We start from the raw sequence: 23,138 nt of genomic DNA, 5'->3' as shown, positions 1-23,138 counted from the left end.
ATAGCAATCCTATTGTTTTCCACAAGCGTTTATGCATAATGTATGAAAGCTAAGGAGGTCATTGCGGACTGATGTATTTTCATTCCTAAGGAATTCAACTTCAGTTTGAAGGTTTTAATGAAAATACACCGACAGTGTAAAGCAATTTTACACTGTCAGTGAAATCATAACCGTTAATTTTTATACAAGTTTGATTTTTTCTTTAAATACATATAAAGTATTTCTTTTTAAGGATTGTGATGCACTGAACGTATAAAATATTTTACATTGACAATGCACTACCTTTAAGCTCTTTTAAGAATATATTTATCCTACAAAATTTTGAGTGTTTATATTTTTTTTGTCATGTGATTATAATTGTTCTAGTGATGTGTGAGATTTAACAAAAACAAATGGTTGCAATGTATTATCATATTTTACAAGTTTAATTTTAAATGTTTATCAATTAAAACACTTCGATTTTAATATTGTAGTTAAAAAAATAAATATTTGCATACTCAATTGAAAGTATATTGTTTAGCTTTATTTTCAGAACATATATTTTTTAATTTTTAATATTATTTATACTTTAAATAAAATATCTCTTTTTAATTTTTTTTTCATTCTATTTATTAGGGATTAATTTTTTAAATTGCAACATGATCTCTAAATTGTATGAGACGAACGTCTTTAATATAAAATTTAAATAACATTTATTTTTAAAAATAAATATTTAAAAATTATTATATGACTAAACTTTAAGTTAGTTGCTTAATTTTTTTATTAGGATCAATTTTTAGTATTAAACCTTAAAAGTAAATATAATATTAATAAAAAAAAGTATTGCATTGTTTATTATGCAAGGATAATTAATTCTAAACAAAAAAAAAACATTTAAGAATTTTAATGAAAACACTTTCATATTTCATTTGTAATTTGTGTGAATGGATAGTCATAAGCAACATTTCTTATCAATCTTTGTCTATAGAATTTGCCACATGCGTTTCCTTCACATTAATTGTAAAAAAACATATGAATTCAAAAAGGCAACCGCTTCAATTAAGAGTGAACAAACAAAAAAAAAAACATGAAAGGATAATCTCGCCAAGCCAACCGCTACATTTCAAGTTGTTTCATGCAAAATGTCTGTTTCTCCGACATAACCGCTCTTTGCAAATCCTCCATCCGCACATCACCGCCGCATAACACCATCCTCGTTCCGCCGTCCACCGCCGCGTTCTTAACACTCCTCCACTCACACATCTTCCCATCCACAACCTCACACACAACAAGTTCCTCAAGTACTAACGTGTTCCGCAAGTAAACAAAATTACCAACCCAAACCACTTCCACCGAACCAAACTCCGAATCACCTTTTAACTTCTCCACCATCTCCTTCGGCATCGAACCTATTTCCTCCATTCCCGAACCTAATTCCTCCTTAACCGCCCATAGTTTTACTTCCCTCACGTTCCCCGGTTCACCCACCAATCCGGCCACCGTTAGTTTCTCCGACAACGTACCGGTAACGGAGTAGAACACGCTCTCATCAGGACGTAGATCGTACGGTCCTTCCCAAACCTTCATAACAGAATGGAATGAGTACGTCAAACCGGAATTCTTCTCCGTCAAGTAAACCGTTTCTCCGACGACGGCGACTGATATCCACATGGACGCTGACGCGCTCTTAAGCATTGCAGGCATCGAAGGACACATGATCCAATCGCGATTCTCCATATCGTACATCTCAACAGCAAGAGGATCATCCTCGAAGTCACACGCGCCACCAGAAACAACCACGCGCTTACCAACGCGCGCTACTATTGGATCCACTCTCCACACGCGCGGAGCAGGCGCTTGGTGCCAGTCGAGATGAAGCGCGTCGAGTGAAAAAGTAAATTCCGAAGGGGTTATCGTGTAAAGCAGAGTTGAATGGGATGATCTAACGGTTGGAATTTCACAAGGCTTATTGATCAACGGCTGGTGTTTGATTATCTTAAGCCACGAGTGGGAGCGAGGGTCGTAAGCGTGAGCGATGTTCACGCGCGAAGAGAGTGTTGTCTGGGAGAGAATTATGAGCCATGGTTTGATTTGTTTAACGTGGGAGAGTGATGAGAAGACAGCACTGTTCCAAGCTTTTGACACGTGGCAAGATGGAACAAGATGGATGAGTGGCACGAGCGAGAATATGGCTTCTAAAACATCGCCATGGATAGGTGCTTCTTCTTCGGGGCTTTGATGTGGGGAAACCATTGTTAAACGAAAAAAGCTGATTTTGTTTAAGCGCTTTTTTGGGTAGTGGAGTTGAGTTGAAGTGGGAGGGAATTGAGAGATTTATATATATAGAGATGATAAAAGGCGAATAGTGTGAAGGGACTTTGAGTTGTTCAATGAGTGGTTGCCACCTAATATGTGTAAATTGGTGAGCTTTTGAAACGTTACAACCTAATATTGTTGATTGTGAGAGGGTGTTAATTTTCATAAGCACGCTACAAAAAGACACAACTTTTTGGATTCTTCCCATGATGGGATAGCTACTATAATAGTTACGTATTTAAATAATTCATTGTAACTGATAATAATTTAGATAGTTTTAATGGGGATTCAACGAATTAAGCAATCAAATTTGAGTTTAATGGTTATACAATTTTACAAAAATCATTGTATACCAATAAAAATTAATTATTCTTTAATTTAAAATTTACCAATAGAAATTAATTATTCTTTAATTTAAAATTTATAGTATAATGTAGCAGGATACATGGTGGTAATTGGTTCACATTATCTGTACAATTTAAAATTTATAGTATAATGTAGCAGGATACATGGTGGTAATTGGTTCACATTATCTGCACATACTCCACTTTCTCATCAAATTATTGTTAGACCACGTCATTTACGACTACACAATCTATTATCTGTGTATTAAAAATTAATTATAATTTACTATCTTTTTATTAAAAATTAATTGTACTAAATTTTTAAGGTGAATTCTAAGGTGAGGGTTCAATTAAGTCCCTCACCAGTGGAACATTAAAAAAACACCGTTAGATTTAATTGATGGGTTAGATTTATTTTAAAAATTTTAAAAATAATTGTATCTTTCCGCACACAATTTCACTCTATCTCCTTTTCCATTTATCTCTCCAACTCATCCAAAACCGATTCTTGAGAGAACAATTCTATTTTTTTTAATTGGTTCTCTCCAACTTAACAAAATTCAGAGATATTTATTGAAAAATTAAACATTTAACATAAAGAAGATGAATAGATAGAAGGAGTTGTGTTGACAATGGTTTCTTTGTGTGTACAAGAGCAGTTAAGCAAATTGGAAAAAATTGTGATGTATGATATATCAATAACTTCTACAGTAATTTTTAATTCCTATAAATACTTACAGTGACTCTACAATTTTTCTATCAATTTCTCTTCCCATCTGCAAAGTAAGAAGACATGTTTGCGTTACATTTTTTAATGAATCATGAGTTTTCATTTTGCAGCCGTTTCATATAGCATATACTAGACATATATTACTATGATAATACATGATTAACATCATCAATAGGCTAAATGAAGAAGAGATAGAGTAAAATTGTGTGGGGAAAGATATAATTGTTTTCTATATTTTAAAAATCAATCTAATCCTTCAATTAGATCTAATGGTGTCTTTTTAATGTTTCACTGGTGAGGGATTTAATTGAACCCTCACCTTAGAATTCACCAATTTTTAAATTGTCTATTTGCTAAAAAAAAAATTTATTAATGTTTTACTTTTTTTCATTCTCATATCCTATTATAATATAACATATGATATTGATTTTTCAATCTTCACAAATTAAATCACAGTTAAATATTACACTCTCATTTTGTCTCTTGATTAAAATTTCAAATTTCTTTCAATTTTTTTTTACACTTTACTACTTTCATTATAATTTTTTCCCTCACTAATTATGTATTATTATTAAAAATAATAATAATTTATTTTGTAATTTTAATAAAATAAATAATTTATTTATTTCATAGGTCATTATTAACCCAATATCTATTTTATTTTAATCAAATATTGTTTTACTTTTATAGACAAAATTATTATTTTTAAATATTAATTTTTTATTTCTCCCTCTCATGATACTTTTTCTTCTTTTTGTATGAATATTTAATATAATTAAATTTAATGATTATTGTTCACCTATCTATTAAAAATCAATTGTATGAACTCCCTAAATTGTCATTTCACCACAAATTCTTTACACTAAAAAAGGGTATTTAAGTAATCAAACAATATTTACTTTTTTATTCTCGTCTCCTATAACAGCAAGACATGTGGCATTCATTTGTGAATATTCACAAAGTAAATCACAATTAAATATTACACACTCATTCTCTCTCTCTCTCTCTCTCTCTCTCTCTCTCTCTCTCTCTCTCTCTCTCTCTCTCTCTCTCTCTCTCTCTCTCTCTCTCTCTCTCTCTCTCTCTCTCTCTCTCTCTCTCTCTCTCTCTCTCTCTCTCTCTCTCTCTCTCTCTCTCTCTCTCTTTATTAAAATTTCAAATTTCTCTCATATTTGTTTTTCTCACACTTTCTTACTTTCATTTTATTTTTTCTCTATTTATTTATTATCAATAAAAATACTAATAATCTACTTTTTTTTTTAAATTTTAATAAACATTAACAATTTATTTATCTCACGAGTCACTATTAACACAATGGATCTGTTATAGCTTATAAACTCATATAACAATAAAAAATCTATTTGATAACAGTCATTTCATCACGAGCTTATAGCTTGTTTTTCAAACGCTATCTCAAATAACATTTTAGCTTATAGCTTATCATTTTTTCTTTCACTTTTACCCTTATTATTTTAACTAAAATCTATTATTATCCTTTATAATTTATTTTAACTTAAAATAAAACAATTATATATTAAATATCTTTTATGTCATTTTAAATGTATCAACTAATTTAATCGTTAATTTTATCAAACACTTGAATTAGATTATCAACTATAAGTCATCAGCCATTAGTCATCATCAGCTATAAGTCATCAGCCATTAGTCATCAGCTATAAGCTATCAGTCATCAGCCATTAGTTATAAGCTATAAGTTATCAGTTAGCTTATCACCCAACTGCTATTTTTACCAAACAAAGTCAATATCTATTTTATTTTAATCAACCATTATCTTAATTTGAGAGACAAAATTATTATTTTTAAATATTAAATTTTTTCTCCCTCTCACATTCCCTTTTGTTCTTTTTGTATGATTATTTAATACAATTAAATTTTTATGATTATTGTTCATTTTACAATTAAGTAAATCATTTCAAATTTTGCATTTGTATCTAAATACATTTTATATCACATCAAATAATTTTTTATTTAACGGGTCATTACCAGCACAATGTCTATTTTATTTTAATCACCAATTACCTTTATTTGAGAGACAATTTTTATTTTTAAATGTTAAAGTTTCAGTTTTTTCTCCATCTCACAATTTCTTTTTTATATAATTATTTAATACAATTGAATTTATATGATCATTGTTGATTTATAATTAAGTCATTCATTTCAAATTTACATATGTCTAAATATATTTTATACAATATCAAATAAATTTACCCGTGCGAGAACATGTGTATCTTACTAGTATTTGTAAGTTATTAGATTAAATTTTAAGGATTCAGATTCAGTGATAAAAAATAATTTAAAAATATAATAATAACTTAATAATTAAAATGAATGGTTAGAATCTATCTGCTGTCACTATTTAATTGCACAGAATCCATTTAAGTCATTTTATTGGCTAAAAACCACGTTACGACTACATCACAATGTTAATACATTTACATCGTGAATTAACTCTAATTAATAATTTAATTTGTTAAAACTATTTGACTACAGTCAAATCTATTTCTAAAAGTTTTATACTAATAGTGTAATGAATATCCTCCATACACAGTGTATTTATGAAATACAATGAGAGTAATATTGTTCACATGTGTGACACAAGAGGATTTATATGTTCTGATTATGTGAAATTAGTGAATTATTCCCCTTCTAATGGGAGAGAACCAATTTCCCCTTCCTACCCAATAAGTATGTGGGATTCACAAATGATAGATTCTTCCTTCTAGATTGGAGGGACGATTTTCTCCTTTTTTGGTGTGATCAAAACTGACTTATCCTATACACCTCAGCTGATGTGCGTTGGTAAGATGTATTAGACAGTAAACATGGGTTCGGGTCAGGCGGCCCAAAGACGGGGACGTATGAATCTTCTGATTGCACTTTTACAACTTTTTTGGGTTGCTTAGACCTTAAGATGCTCCTCTCAAGGCCCAATAAAATTATCTAAGTCCACAATCCCTACAACACAAGTCTTGAAAAAGATGAACTGATTAAATTAGAGACGTGATTAAATTAGAGGCGTGATGACCTCTCTGAAGCTTACAACGACGAGTCCCTAAAGTGTTACTTAGTGCAAGTCCCCCAGGCATTGCTTGAGGCGAGTCCCTTAAGCATTTTTCGGGAAAATACATGTGACCATTTAATGCCTAGGCATGATGAATTTTGTCTTGGGAAGGTGTCACTATCATGGGTTGTCGATTAATTGCATGTGCTTGATCTGGTCTATAATAGCCCTATTATTTACTTGTAGGCGCAAACCTATGACTTGATAATGACGCTCATTATGCCTTAGTTCCTTAGACTTTAAATAAATAAATGGTAATCGTTTTTTCTCCATGTTTCCTCCATTTTCTAAGTGCAAATTTCACCCCTATTTCTTCTTTCACAAGTTTGAATTCATCATCCATTTGTCCTTATCCCTAGTGTGGGTATTAAAGAGAAGTTGTCATATAAAACACAACGGAAACCCAAAATTGAAGTCTCCTAAGCCTCTTAGGGTTTACCCATTAATGTTTTGTTGCTTGTTAATTTAGTTTTTGGTTTTTTTTTTTTTTGTAATTGAGTCTCCTCACATAGTTGCACATTCAGGATTGGGTATTTAATTGTATAACACATGCACAAATTATTTGATCAAAGTCTTAGAAATATGTTTTTAGTCAAATAGCTGAAGGTTTATGAAGAAGATATCCTCTATCTAGTTTGGTTTTGATGAAGACAAGGATTATCAAAGAAGAAAAATATTAAGAGCATTATTACAAGTGTTTATCAATAATGAAGTTAATCAAGAAGATTGGACATTGAAAATCTAGTGAAGAATTAAGATGATTGATCATGATTACGGTATACATTGCAGTTCATATTATATCACTTTAGATGCTCATAAATTTCTATAAAATTTTGTATATAATCCTCTCAAATATAATGCATTGAAACACGTGAAGTCTAGCCACAAAATGTTCTATTTTTCACTTATGTATCAATCGTAACCGATTACAAGTATGTCCTAATCGATTACAAATTTTCAAATTTTGAAAAATCTAAATTTTAGTAAGTAATAATTGATTACTCCCTTACTCGTAATCGGTTACAAGTTGAAAATGACAACTTTTCACTCAACATCATGTGTTAAAATAAGGCAAGGCCTCATGAAACCATTTCAAATTCATGCATCTATTCGTAGAGATTATTAAGGGTGTATATAAGGCTCTATACACTAGAAATTAAATGACCTCTTTCATTAAATCATTTTCATGCAATTCAAACACATTTTCCAAAGTGTTCATACAATTTCAAGTTTTGAAACTTTTTCATAGTTTCATTCATCTCAAAAAGTTTCATTAAACGTGTTGAGCACTTAAAGTATATAAGTTTGAACGGTGATATAGAAAAAGAGAAGATCAATATTTAAATTTGGAATTCAAACCAAGAACAAATCTTATTCAATATCATTTACAAATTGTTTGTTGTCACTTAATTATCAAATTTGCGGTGATAAGTTGTTGTAAAAATAAAGTAGTGTTCCTTATTTTTGTTTATGTATTAGATGGTTGTAAAGAGGTCGTGGTAAAGACTTGTACAAGGATCTAAATATAGTGGATAATCCTCTAAGATGTATAAGGACTAAATGTACCCTTTAGTTGATAAAGGAAACTAGTATAAATTTCTTCTGTTCTTTATTTTGTGTCTTTAAAATTATGCACTTTACATTAATCTTAAAGTAACAATCAAACCATTACTTTCAATAAAATTACAAGTTAAGGAACGTTGAGCAGAAACTAGAAAATTCAGCAATCCTAAGTCACCCCCTCTCTTAGATTACATCTCATTGTTACATTTGGCATCAGATCAAGCGTTAGGTAACTTGCTTCTAGATTTATGATAAAATGACTTCCGTAAAACCTTTATTAGGAGAAAACTCTAACATCAACAGACCACCAAGTTTCCTGGTGAGTGTTACGACTTTTGGAAGATTAAACTATAAATGTTCCTAGAATCACAAAAAATAGAAGTTTGAAAATCCATGAAAAATGTTCCTTTCATTCCTATTGTAGTTGTTGAGGGTACTAGTCAATCAAAACCTAAAGATGCATGGAATAAAGATGATAACAATAAATTTTTGTATGATAAGAAAGTCAAAAACATAATAGCATCCTCATTAGGAGTGGATGAATTCTTTAGGGTGTCCAATTATCAAACCGCTAAAGAAATATGAGAAATCTTGGAAATCACACACGAATATATAGAAGAAGTAAAACAATCTAGACTAAACACTCTCTCTCTCAAAAATATGAGATGTTTAGAAAACTTCCTAGAGAAAAGATACTAGATTTGCAAAAGAGATTCATTAATTTGACAAACCATTTAACCGTTCTGGGAAAAACCTTCACCAATAATAAATTAAATTTAATGGTCCTTATATCTTTAACAAGGCCATGGCAACCCAAAGTGGCGCCTATTTCAAAAAAGAAAAGTTTATCCAAGATGACATTGGAGGAATTATTTGGAAAATTACAAGAAAACGAATTGAAACTTGGTAATTTGGAACAACATGATGAACATGAAAAGAAACCTAAAAATATATCTTTAAGAGTGGAATCAAAAGTAACTGTACAAGATGATGATTCAGATGAAAACATAAATCTACTTGTCAAGAAGTTCTGAAAATTATTGAAAAGAGACAAAACAGTGAAATTTGGTCAAGGAAATAAATTTTCAAAGAGAAGGGAAATATCTACTTCAAATTAGAATTTTACTTGCTTCAAATGTGATAAATAGGGACATATCAAGGTTGACTATCCATCTCTCCAAAAAGAATAATAGATTGAAAGGAACGAAAGATATGAGACTAAAGAAAACCTACATTGCATGGGAAGATATGTGGAACCTTATTTTACAGGAAATATATCTTTAACCAAGGTATCATCTTTTGATGATGACAATTGTAAAGACAACTGTAAATGAATCTATAAGGTCAAATATAAAGACAACTGATGATAAGTTAAGCATAATGTTTAAGCGGTTAAAGATACAAACTCAAGTGATATGGTTTGATGTACTTGACTATTCAAAGAAGGCAAACAAAGGGAATCCATCTAAAGCCTCAAGAGATATCAAGCAGTGTCAACACAGAAGATAATATTTGGAAAAAAAGGCTTTTAGAAGGAGTTAATCTCCTAGGTTAATAAGTGAGTGATCTTACGTAAAAGCAAATGAGATTTTTCGTAAAAGTATATGTCTATAAGCACACACACACACACACTAAAGCCTTTTCTAAATATATTTTATCAAGAGAAATTTTTTTCAAATATGTCTTGGAGTTGTGTCATATGACTTAGGAGTTGTGAAAATGGCTAAAGGGAAATATTTGAGTAATCTAATTGATTGGAACATTGGTCTAATTGATTAGATCAATTCAAACTAAAGCCCCACATTTAGACATAACCTTAATGATGTGCAACGATAAAGTATCCTAAACTTCCATTTCAAGCACACCTCTTGCCTATAAATAGAAGTCTCATTTCTCATTTCAAATCATCCAAAAACATGTTTTGAATCTACCTTGTAACGCCCCAGGCTGCTTTCAGGATTACTGACCGAACCTACAAACAAACACGTGTATTTTCAACATGCTTTTTCCTCACTCACGCGCTTTCCGGTAGTCCCAGAAGGTCACTCACCCCAAAATTGCTCCAAGTCAAACACACTTAACTATGGAGTTATTATGGAACGAGATACCGAAAAGAAGACACCTCTTGTTGGTATAGGTAGAATCTGTAATACCATTCTACCTAACATGCATATTTAAATATAATTAATAACAAACATCACCTTCAAGGGTGTCACACATCATAAAAACACAAACACACAAACAGTCCAGCTCCGTAACACGGGTTACCGAAATAATTTACATCATACATTTTCATACCTGGGATGTCACACGACATCCAAACACATCTGAACAACTTACCTGGGATGTCACACGACATCCAAACACATATGAACAACAACACAATGGAATACATTCAAAACATATAGTCCATCAATAATTAAAACACCTCAATGGTCTCATAAAAATCCTTTTCAACTCAAATAAATCATAAAAGAGAGAGTCATAATATTCTACTCTCAACAACATAAAACAAAGCTCCAACAAAACAATCAACATAAAAAGGTTCCTATCCTGATGTTACATGATCAGAGTAAGATCCTACTAAAATAAACGACACAAAGCTGAAGGCACTTCAAGTGCCATCCTTCCACTTACTGCAGCAAGCTACTCCTGAGTATCTGCATGTTACCCGCGTAGAAACAACATTCAAACAGAAGGGGTGAGTCATCATAATCAATTAAGAAATACATTAAGGAAAGAACAACACATACAAAAAAATATCAACATGCTTCAACATATATGTACATCATACTCACACCATGTTCATCAAATATCACGTAGTAATGCATTTCATAAAACATCATATCATTACATAACATATCTCAACACATCATAAATCAACACAAGATCATCAAAAAGTTATGCAATGTCACGTAGACGTAATACAAGACATCGACTCAACACATGTGATACCAATCATAAACGCAAAAGGGTTCATTTCGCTCTCCAATCCAACACCATAGGATTAGGATCCACCCCCATATGATATTGGTTCCTCTTGAATAGGAGCACCACAACAACTTGTTACCATCAATAGTAACTCACACTCGAACCACCATCATAGGAAGTAAGGCCAAAACATAACAACATGGATGCATGATTAATAGTATGCAACAACAACAAATCGGACACATAAAATCGACCACGATTAGTCAAATGTATCAACATCAATATGAACATCATCAACATATTTATCATCAACATAGCAATACAACAACATTAGCATCTTATAACAACATATACAAGTAACTCAACATCAACATATATTATTAACAAAATATTCAAGCACCGATAGCATTTAATCATATTTTGATATATCGCACAATCGGATAATACATCATAAAAATTCAGCTACTGGAACATAATATTATTTTTAAATTAAATAACACAATTCAAGCTTTCTGACGCTTCAAACGGCGCATCAAACAGACTTATGGATCAAATGTTATGAATTTTTAAGTTTTCAAAAATCTGTCCAACACAGTGATGTAATCGGCTACATCAAACATGTAACCGGTTACATTCCCCTAAAATTGAATTTTTACCCCTTTTTCACACATGTAACAGATTACATCAACCATATAACTGGTTACATCACTAACAACTCCAAAAATCTGCTATGTTTCAGGTTACGAAACCAATCTTTCTCAACCCTAAAACCCCTAATTTTCCCCATTCAACATGCATAAATTTAATATAACAAAACCCTATCAACATCTAACATTTACGGGCATTTTACAAAATCAATTTACACATGAACAACATCATATGTGCAACATTACAACATTCAAAATGTATCAATCATCATTCATTCAATCAATGCCCTAACCTACCCTTCCTTCATATCAATTTCCCAATCAACCATGATAACCCACCCTTACCTTGGGTTTTCTCCGGCAAAAGTGCTCCCAAAGGTCCTAGTGTTCTTCTCCAACCTCAAGCCCTAGCCTCTTTGCTTCTTTCTCACTATCATTTTCCTTTTCTTGTACAATTGCAAAGACTTACACTCTAATCATATTCTCTCCTTATAAAGGAACCTTTCTATGCACTACCAACTTTCCCCTCAACTTAACCTTACACAATTTCTATTTTAATAATTAATAATAACTATTTTTATTTTATTCTATTTAAATACAATAATCCTCATAAAACTAATATTATTATTGTATCTAACAAAATATTAATTCTAATTATTTATTTCAACCAACTAATACTTAATTCTAATTAAATAATTAACATTCAACTTAATTAATTATTCTAATTATCTCTAAGTCAGGGTACTACCCTTCCAACTAAGTTCACACACCCTCTAACCACAACAACAAAATACCAAAATTCACAATATTCACAACAAAACATCAAAACAATATAAATTCTAAATTTGGGGTGTTAAAACTCTCCCCAACTTAAAGAATTTTCGTCCTCGAAAATTACCTGAAGGAAACAGAGTCGGGAACGACTCTTTCATCTGATCCTCACGCTCCTAAGTCATACTGTCACAAGCTGGTCCTCCCCACACGTGTGCTTCATCTCACGATCTCCTATCTGCACACGCAACGCCTTAACAGTCAAGTTATCTCTTACCTGCACATCATCCTCTTGGACTACATGCGATGGATCTGGAATATACTTTCTCAACTGAGACACATGGAACACATCATGAAGATTAACAAACGATGGTGGCAAAGCAATCCTATAGGCTACCTCTCCTATCCCCTGCAATATGTAATAAGGACAAACAAAATTTGAAGTGAGCTTACAGAACTTCAAAGCTCTCCCAACACCAGTCACCGGAATAACTCTAAAAAACACACGATCTCCCTCTTGGAACTCAAACGTATTTCTCCTCTTATCAAGATAATTGCTCTAAAGACTCTGTGAAGTTTTCATCTTCTCTTGGATCATCTTGATCTTTTCAGTCGTCTGCTGCACAATTTCATGTCCGAGCACAACATTCTCCCCTGACTCATACCAACACAACGGAGTCCTACATCTTCTACCATACAATGCTTCATACAGTGTCATTCCAATACTAGCATGGAAACTAATATTGTAGGTAAACTCAATCAATGACAAGTGGCTATCCCAAGCACCTCCTTGTTCTAGCATACAAGACCTCAACAAATCTTCAAAAGACCGGATAGTCCTTTCAGTATGATCGTCCATCTGCGGATGATAGGATGAACTCAACTTCAACTCAGAACCCTGCGCCTTCTGCAAAATTTTCCAAAATTTGGATGTTAACCTCAGAGCTTTATCATACACAATACTCCAAGGTATACCATGCAATTTCACAATCTCATTGATATACAACTCAACTAGCTTATCCAATAAGTAATTGATCCTCATCGATAAGAAATAAGACGACTTAGTCAATCTATCTACTATCACCCAAATTAAATCACTACCTTTAGCTGTCTTAGGCAAACCTGTCATAAAATCCATAGAAATACTATCCCATTTCCATTCCAAAATACTCAATGGTTACATCAAACCCATCAACTTCTGATGTTCAATCTTTGACTTCTGACAAGTTAAACAAACATAGACAAACTCTGCAACATCTTTCTTCATCCCATCCCATCAAAACATTTTCTTCAAATCCTAGTATATCTTTGTTGCACTGGGATGAATACTCAGCCTACTTCTATGTCCTTCTTCAAGAATATTCTTCTTGATTTCTGGCACGTCACAAACACATACTCTATCTCTGAACCTCATCACACCATTCTCATCAATTCAAAAATCACCTCCGTTACCTTGGTTAATTAGAAACAACTGGCCAACCAAATAAAAATCAAACTTTTGAGCTTCTCTGATCTCATCCAAAATACTACTTGTTAATTTAAACATACCTAGCTTCACACTGTTAGGAATTTCTTCGCATACTAAAATCATATTCCTGAATTGCTCAATCAGTTCAAACTCTCTAACCATAAGGATCGACATATGCAAAGACTTTCTACTCAAAACACCAGCGTTACCAGGATGGTAACTCAAGTCAAAGTCATAATCTTTCAGAAGTTCAGGCCACCTTCTCTGTCTCATATTCAATTCCTTCTGATCCAACATATACTTCAAACTCTTGTGATCACTGACCATTTCGAATCTAGATCCAAACAGATAATGTCTCCAATTATTAAACACAAATACAACAACTTCCAACTCCAAATCATGTGCAGGATAATTTCTTTCATGGACTTTCAGCTCTCTAGAAGCATAACTAACAATCTCCCCATCCTACATCAGCGCATCACAATACACAACAAAAGGTTCACTCGGGTTAGGCAAAATCAGCATTGAAGCCGTCGTGAACTTTTTCTTGAGTTCAATAAAACTCTCTTCACAAGCTATATCCCACACATAAGCTTGACCCTTTCGAGTCAATTGAGTCAAAGGCAAAGCTAACTTCGAAAAACCTGCGGTAATAACCAACCAAACCATAAAAACTTTGAATCTCAGCGGAAGACTTCGGAGTCTCCCATTGCAACACAACATCAACTTTAGAAGGCCAAGGAAACTCATTTCCTTCAACCAGAACTCACACTTTGATAGTTTGGCATAAAGCTTTTTCTCTCTCAATACCTGCAACACAATCTTCAGATGTTTAGCATGTTCTTCATCAGATTTGGAATATATCAAAATGTCGTCGATGAAAACCACCACAAACTCATCTAAGTACGGATGAAATGTTTTGTTCATATACTCCATGAAAACACCAGGTGCATAAGATACGCCAAACGACATCACCGTATACTCATAGTGATCATACCTTGCTATGAACATTGTTCTCGAAATATCATCTAGTTTAACACAAATCTAATGATATTCGGATCTTAAATCTATCTTGCTGAAAACACAAGCACCAACCAAGTGATCCATCAAATCGTCAATCCTCGGAAATGGATACTTATTCTTGATAGTTACTTTATTCAACTGCATGTAGTCAACACATAACCGCATACTACCGTCCTTCTTCTTAACTAACAACACAGGCGCACCCCATGGTGAAACACTTGGTCAAGCAAACATCTTCTCTAGTAATTCCTCCAACTGCTTCTTCAATTCACTTAACTCAGAAGTTGACATCCTATAAGGAGCCATTGACACAGGACTAGTTGTCGCACGCTCGCGAAAATGAACAGAGTCGCCACCAATATATTTATCCCAAATAGGGAAAGGAATATCAGAAAACCTGGAATAAGGAAAGGATAAGAAAAGGTCTTGCGACCAGAGATCAGGTAAGAAGTCGGTTACGCGAGGGGAAGGTATTAGCATCCCTCACGTCTGTGGTACTCCACAGGATCCACTTATGTTTGTTCTATTCTAAGGGTGTATAAATCTAAAGCTTAATGCTAAGGGAATGCATGCAAATGAAAGAAGAAGAAACACGGGGAAAATAAGGTTTCTAAATAGTTGTGCTCGCTTAGGCCCCGCGACCTAATGCCTACGTATCCTTTTCAGGAATCAGAGCGCCGTAGTTCGGCTCTTTAGTTTTTGTTTGTTTTTGTGTTTTTTAGTTGAACAGTTACATTCGCACTCCGCTGCTCGACCTCTGGAGTCTTAAGCTGGGAATGGAGCGGAAATAACGTGTCCGATTAGGAGAAAGAATGCCCTGAAGGCAAGAGAAGGAATGCCTCGGAGGCAAGAGAGAAAAGAGAAAATTGGTTTGTGTTTTTTATGTAACTTCATGATGAACAAAACCCAATACAAGGTTTCGCACCACTTCATTACTTTGTTTAGGTCTGAGCCTTTATTAAGTGTTTTAGATGTTTTTGATTGGTGATTTTTAAGGGAAATTAATCTGCGAGTTGAATCACACAAAAATGTATAATGATCGAGAAGCAGATTAGGGAATGAATCCCACTCACTTCTATCCCATTATGTAATGTTCGAGAAATAGATTAGGGAATGAATCCCACTCATTTCTATCCCATTAGTTAATGTTCGAGAAACAGATTAGGGAATGAATCCCACTCATTTCTCTCCCATTAAGTAGTGACCGAGAAACAGATTAGGGAATGAATCCCACTCATTTCTATGCCACTAAGTGATTGAGAAACAGATTAGGGAATGAATCCCACTCATTTCTCTATCACTTTCTTAATGTGATTCACATCTATATTTGTTAATGTTTAATGTCAAAAGAGAAAAAGAAGAAGAAAACTAGCCTAAAATGAATAACTAGCCTAAGTGTTTAAAAGGGATTTCTAGATCCTAATGTTATCATGGTTTCTACCTAAAGTTAGGAATTTAAGGAAAAAAGACTAATCCTAATAGTTATAGAGATTATAGGTCCTAAATCTAAAGGAATGAGATTACACGCACAAGCAAAGATCAAAATTACAAGTAAAAATTACAAGTAAACAATGATACAAAAATAGTGCAAAAATGACTAAAAAAATGACTTGAAATATGGTACAAAACATGGAAGCAAATGCTGCAAAATATAGTACCAAAAGTGAATTAAAGGACTATTATTTTTATTGATTTTTATATGACAAAGAACAAGAATTCTAATCAAGCAAAAGAATTAAAATACAAGCCTAAACTAATATTTTTTAGTGATTATTTTTCTATGTCAAAATTGTGTATTAAAGGTCTAAAATGATGGTAGAAAATTAGTATTTTTATTGCCTAAAAGGAAGTGGGAAAAAACTAAGTAAAATGGCCTAAAATTCTAGCAATTTTAAATAGAGTCAGAGGGGTGTAATCTGAATTACTGGGTGTGATTAGCAGCAGGGCGCAGGGCCCAGCCCAAAGGATGTTTTTTTGTTCACAGATTTTTGCCAGAAGAATTATGGGCTCAGAGGGGTGTAGCCAGCAATTGGCGCTGAGCCCTAAAAGGGCGTTTTGTTTACAGATTTTGTTGCCAGAAAGAACCTTAACGGGCCAAATGGGGGTGGATGTAAGCAATTTCGTAATAGGCCCAAAGAGGCTCTTGTGTTGATCCAGTTGATATCATTACTCAGATTTTAACGTTGATTTAATTATTGTTAGTTAGGTGCATACTTATGTTACATTAACACATTAGTTAGCATGATTATACGTTACCAACTTAACACCAAACTTTATGTAAAATATAATTAACTGATAAAATTGAAAAGGGGAATTTAGGGTTTGTTTGGCCGTTTCACATTCTCAGACTAGACACTCTCTATTCGTATCTCTCTCGTCTCTCTCACTCAAAACAGTCGCCGGAAATCGCTCCGCCGCGCCGGAGACGGCGGAGCCCGACCGAAAGCAGTAATCGAAGCCTCTATCTTCACTTATTTCGCCTCCCACTCTCATCTATGACCTTAATTTTCAATTTTCTCACAACCTCGCTTTATTTCCCTAATCTGAATAGATCATAAACCCTAAATCCGAAGGAAAAACCAATTGATTGCTAATAGTTACAAATCCTAGATCAAGATCATGGGGGAAAAGCTCAAGGGTGCTCATACCACACTACAACATCAAGAACGGAAATAAATATGGAGGTAGAGGAGGTAGTTCGAAGACGTACCTGGATTGAAGAGTTGTACGAGATGAAGAGAACACCGAGGATCCTTGGCAAAGTACACGCGGTTGAGGAAGATGATAACTTCTTCAGGTGATTCTTGATCTCTCACTTCTTCATATTCTTCTCTTCTTCTGTTGTTTTCCTTTCCGTGTGTGTTGTGAGCTCTGATTGAGAGAGATTGAAAGATTGAATGGTGAAGGTGAGGGCTTAGCTCTGTTGTAGCAGAGTTTCAGAGGTTGAATCTCTGCTCAACAATGGAGATGAGCGTATAGTGATGGTGAGGGTGAGGTTTGATGAATGATGAAGGTTTGAGAATTGTTGAAGATGATTGTGCGGTGGTGATGATGGGTGGAACAGAAGATGAAGATGGAGGATGGTGTGGAAGTGGTGGAGAGGAATCCTTGAATGAGGGGGAGGTTGAGTTTATATAGAATGAGATTGAGAGGATTCAGTTAGAGGAGAGTGATTGTGAGCCCTTGGATTGAGAGGATTCTGTTATAAGATTAAGGGTGAGAGATTGAGTTGGTTATTGTTCTGTTTTTGGTAGTTAAAATTCTGTTAGCGGTTGGTTATAACTGTTATGATTCTGTTAGTAACTGGATAGAAAGTTAGTTATGGGTGGAAAATGTTAGTTACAAATTGGTTAAGTTTGTAAAAGCCAGTTGTGATATGCATAGTTAAAAACTTTAAAACTGTTATAGTAAGAGTTAATCGAATGTTATTATGGTCTGTGCAGGTTGTGACTTATCTATTTGTATGCAAAACCGAGTGGTGTTATGTCCAGGGCTGTTTTGACTTAGTGATTTGTGTAGATAGTGATGCAGAAGCTGGAAGCGTAGTGCCATAAGGTATGGATGTTCAAGTGTGAATCTTTATTTATGTTTTGACTGAACTTTGGCTTTGCATTTGACTAGACTCTCCTTCTGTAATTCTGTTAGAACCTATTATTTAGCTTCCCCTCTCTTTGAATGTTGATGGCTGGACTGATCTTGATGCGTTTCCTCTTGTACTCTCTGCAGGATTCAAATATATTCGCGTCATGGATACGAAGTCACTCGGTTGAATCACCCACATGGCATGGGATCTAAACATGGATGAATAGAATAATACAGATGAGGAATGCTGAGATCTGAGGAGGGAATGGCTTAGTCCAACTTATGAATATGGAAAGTTAGTTGAAAATAGTGTGGTTTGGTATGTTGAATATATGGCTGCAGAATTTTATTTTTTCTTTACTTGATGCAGGGACTGACATGATGTAGTGTTAGGAGCAGATCGGTTATCAATTGCAGATGGTAATGGTAACAGGTTGGTGGGCTGCTGTGCGCAAGATAGGGACGTGGCTTGAATACGGGCTAAAATAGAGGTGAGCAATTTAGACAATGGATGCTAAGTTCTGTGTATTTATTGAATAAAAGTGGATAATATTAATATTGAATTGTGTAAGTTGTTAGTAACAAAACAGTTAGGAGTTTAGGAGTTGAAATGGGACTGTTGAGAGTTAGAATGGGTTTTCTGTATGCGGAATTTTGACTTGCTTAGATGGTATGGTACTGATGTATGTATTCTTATGCAAGACTGCTTTTCTTATGATTTTGCAGCAGGTTCTGGAAAAGGTTGATTGAACTGTGTGGATTATGAAGGAATGGTGTGATGATGATGTGATGAACAACTCAAGGGAGATCTTTTCCAAGTAAAGCCAAAGGTGAAATCAGGATGAAGCTGAATGAAGTCGTAGCAATTTTAATGGGTCTCTTTCTTTTTTGTAATTTTCCTTGTAATGATTGAGACTTGTAATGACTTCTTTTGGTACTATTTCATGGACCATTGTGTAATGATTTTCTTTGTTCTTGTAACATCATGGATAAATAAGTACCGTTGTCGTCTAATATGGCTTAAAAGAAATGATTCCGGTTCAAAGTCAATCTCGTCTAAATGCTTCCAACAGATTCCAAATTGTCTCAAACGCTACCCTCAATAATGATAAATGCATATCAATCCCTAAATATGAAACAACTCCAAATAAATCCATGCACTTCTTTAGCATAAATTCAAAAGCCAAGACTCCTTATTCAAGTAGTGAATTATGAACCAATGACTTGTATCCTCCACTGATGGACAATTCAAGTAAGTTTGTAGGCAAGTGGATCCCCAACTGAATAATCTCTTTGATCACCATATGAATAATCTCTTTGATCACCATATGAATAGAGAAATAAACCCTACCTCAATTGGTGATTGCAAACCCAATGAAGATATACCTTGATTCATGACCCATAAGCAAATTTCATCCTCCAGTTCAAGTTAACAGGATAACTTTGTATAACTCAAACACCATAGATAAAAATACTAATCTTTCATGATCCTTGATCCTATGCTAAATTTGAGGATTAGTGGAATATGCAATGCTATGCGAATGAACTAATAGAAGTATGCAGATGAAGGAGAAACATAAGCCAGATGGATGTAAAATTAGGTGGGCAAATTTTGGGGTGCAACAGCTGCCCCTATTTAATCATCTTAAACTTGAAGGTGAGATTGGTGCTAGCCTTTCGAGCATTCAAGGTAGAAGAAGATTAAATACCAAGTGAACCTGAAAATTTGCCTAAAGAAAGATGAAATCCACTGGGGTGAAAATGATATCAACTCTGAGTTGAAGCACATTAACTCGGGGTTAACATGAAATAAACATCGACTCTGAGTCGAGGAGGCAAGATAGGTCTACTCTGGGTCGAGGAATAAAGGGAAGTCAACTCTGGGTTGAAAAGAAAAAGATAATATGAACTCGAGATTGAGCAAGAGATGAGGAGAAAGAAAAGGAAAATCAACTCTAGGTTGAGAAGGAGGTGATCATCAACTCTGGATTGAGAGGGAAAGGTAAAGAAGAGGTAGCCGTCAACTCTGGGTTGAATGGGAAGTAGATAAAAGATAACCGTCAACACCAGATCGAGTGGGAAAGGACAATTGATAACCGTCAACTCTGGGTTGAATGGGAAAGACAAAAGATAACCGTCAACTCTGAGTTGAGTGGGAAAGACAAAAGATAACCGTCAACTCTAGGTTGAGAGGGAAATAAGAAAAGATGACCGTCAACTCTGGGTTGAGTGTGAAGAAAAATTAAACAGGAATAACCGTCAACTCTGGGTTGAGTGGGAAAAGACAAAAGATAACCGTCAACTCTGGGTTGAGTGGGAAAGGTAAATGATAACCGTCAACTCTGGGTGAGAGGGAAAAGGTAAATGATAACCGTCAACTCTGGGTTGAGTGGGAAAGGACAAGAGATAACCGTCAACTCTGGGTTGAGAGAGAAATAAGACAAAAGATAACCGTCAACTCTGGGTTGAGTGGGAAAAGGGATCAATTCTGGATTGAATGAAAGATGATTGTCAACTCTGGGTTGAGAAGTAAAAGATCAACTCTGGATTAAAAAAAGGATAACCGTCAACTCTGGGTTGAGTGGGAAGAAGAATTAATAAGAAATATCCATCAACTCTGGGTGAGAGGGAAAAGAAACAATAAGAAATATCCGTCAACTCTGGGTGAGAGGGAAAAGAAACAATAAGAAATATTCGTCAACTCTGGGTGAGAGGGAAAAGGTAAATGATAACCGTCAACTCTGGGTTGAGTAGGAAAAGGAAAAGATGACCGTCAACTCTGGGTTGAGTGGGAAGAGAAGTTAACAAGGAATAACCGTCAACTCTAGGTTGAGTGGGAAAGATGACCATGATTGACTTTGGGAGATGACACCACAATGGTAACTCTGAGTGACCCAGTGGAATATCAATTGAATGCTTTGTAGGGACCTCATCTGATGAGTAACTTGGCTTATGCTTCATATGCAATGTTTGATTTATTTATGCACTTCTGGAGATGCAATGCAATGATTTCTATATGCAATGTATTGATTGATTTGATCAGGGTTTCTGCTTTGTGGAGTAGATCAGGCGGAGTTTTGAAACTTTGTTTGAGAATCAAGGTAGGGTGGATGCCCCTGTTTTATTGATGATTGGATCACGTGGGAGAAATGATAATGAAAATGCAATGATATGCGTGATGCACGCATGATTATGAATGGAATGATTGTTTCCAAGATACAATGGATGGATGGAGAATGCCTTTGTGGAAAGGTCATTGCTTGAAGGATAGCCCTTGTGAAGGTGAGGTGTTTAGCTTGACTCCTCGACACTTGTCTTGATATCTGAAACTTGATTGAAGATGAAGAGATGAATTGTTACTAGCTTGCACCAACTTGTATGACCTTTTGATGTAGGACTCTGATATGCTTGAATCATGGAGACTTGTAATGGTCTGCCCAAGTATTGATCATGGCATGAGTGCCTCAGATTGAGAGGAACTATTCCACCTGATGGATGCTTCAGGTATTTGCTTTGTGGATGACCAACCTTTGCCTTTGTAAGATTACTTTATGGAATTTCAATGTTGAACTTTCCTTGGTATCAAGTACTTACTTTCAAGTTAGAGACAATTCTGTTTCGAAAAGGATAATGAGAATGCAATGCACATGTTAATCTCAAAGAAAGGTTTTATTTGTCAAAATGTTGTACTGATACTAACACAAGTGACACAGCAACATTAGGAGTCAGTTTGACATGATTTTTACAGTTTGTATGCTTTCGGAACGAACCCTGCTTCAATTAGGACTTTTGAGGGTTGTAACGTGGTCGGGTTCACGGTTTAAGAAACAAAGGATAAAGGCTCAAGTTCTACTTAATCCACCCCTTCTTCGTGATGTTCTCCAGTCCTACGTTCAGTCAGTTCGACACGAGTATTCACCTTTCAGGAAGGATTGTGATGAATGAGGATCCTTTATGGCTTTGATGGAGGTGGCGGTCACCCTTTGATGCTTTTGTTGATGGTCAAAACAACTTGTCCCCTTGGAGGATTTTTCTTTTGCTTTGTCTTTTTCTTTCCCTAATTTTTGCCTGGACAAAACGTTTCTTTTGATTTTGGTTTTCGTTGTCCAGCGGGATATGCCCTAACTTTTGCCTAAGTCATTTGCTTCAAAGATTTTCCTTCTTTTTGACTTAGCGGGCTATTGTTTCTTTCTTTTTTTTGATCATGATTCATAACTTTCTTTTCATTCTTTTTGTCTCGTTCGGGAACAAGTTGTATGACATTTTTTATTGACTTGAAGAAAGGGTTGTGACTGCCTTCTTCTCAGTGGATGAGAGACATCCATTGTGGATTATGCTCTTATGTTGTGAGATATGAGATATGATTGATCCTCTGGTGGAATACCTGAAAGTTGAGCACTCGGTCGCACTGACTGAAGACTACCCTGCCCCTGGTTAAGATTGGGGGTTTTGTATTTTTTTGAAAAGAAACTACTACTCCTTAGGCTCAAAGGGTTTGACGAAGGTTTCACTCCCTTATAACTCCGGTGTTTAGGAATTAAAACAATGCCTGTACATCGTCAGCAGGATCTTTGTTCCAAAAGCATACAGTTAGTAGTTCATGTGTTTTTGATTTTTCATCATTCTCCTTTTTTAATTGCTTAAGACAAATGAGTTGAATATCAATGAACATAATGACAAAGATGAAATGATTTGAGAAAAA

General features: G+C 34.5%; 2 protein-coding genes across 2 annotated transcripts; both read right to left on the bottom strand.

Annotated features, from left to right (window-relative positions):
• Positions 1 to 880: 880 nt before the first annotated feature.
• LOC131646188 (F-box/kelch-repeat protein At1g23390-like) lies at positions 881 to 2,310 on the bottom strand. The gene has a single exon (XM_058916310.1). The coding sequence runs from the start codon at positions 2,230 to 2,232 to the stop codon at positions 1,096 to 1,098; it is 1,137 nt and encodes a 378-aa protein (XP_058772293.1). The 5' UTR covers positions 2,233 to 2,310; the 3' UTR covers positions 881 to 1,095.
• Positions 2,311 to 12,544: 10,234 nt separating this feature from the next.
• On the bottom strand, positions 12,545 to 14,104 carry LOC131649094 (uncharacterized). The gene is made up of 3 exons (XM_058918839.1): positions 13,912 to 14,104; positions 13,074 to 13,485; positions 12,545 to 12,857 (listed from the first exon to the last, which is right to left on the bottom strand). Exons 1-3 carry the CDS (start codon positions 14,102 to 14,104, stop codon positions 12,545 to 12,547), a joined length of 918 nt encoding a protein of 305 aa, XP_058774822.1.
• Between the last annotated feature and the right edge of the window lie 9,034 nt (positions 14,105 to 23,138).

Source organism: Vicia villosa, linkage group LG2, assembly GCF_029867415.1.
Source record: "Vicia villosa cultivar HV-30 ecotype Madison, WI linkage group LG2, Vvil1.0, whole genome shotgun sequence".
Classification (NCBI taxonomy): Eukaryota; Viridiplantae; Streptophyta; class Magnoliopsida; order Fabales; family Fabaceae; genus Vicia; species Vicia villosa.
Note: the sequence above shows the minus strand (reverse complement) of the source record. Positions and strands in the feature narration are given on the sequence as shown.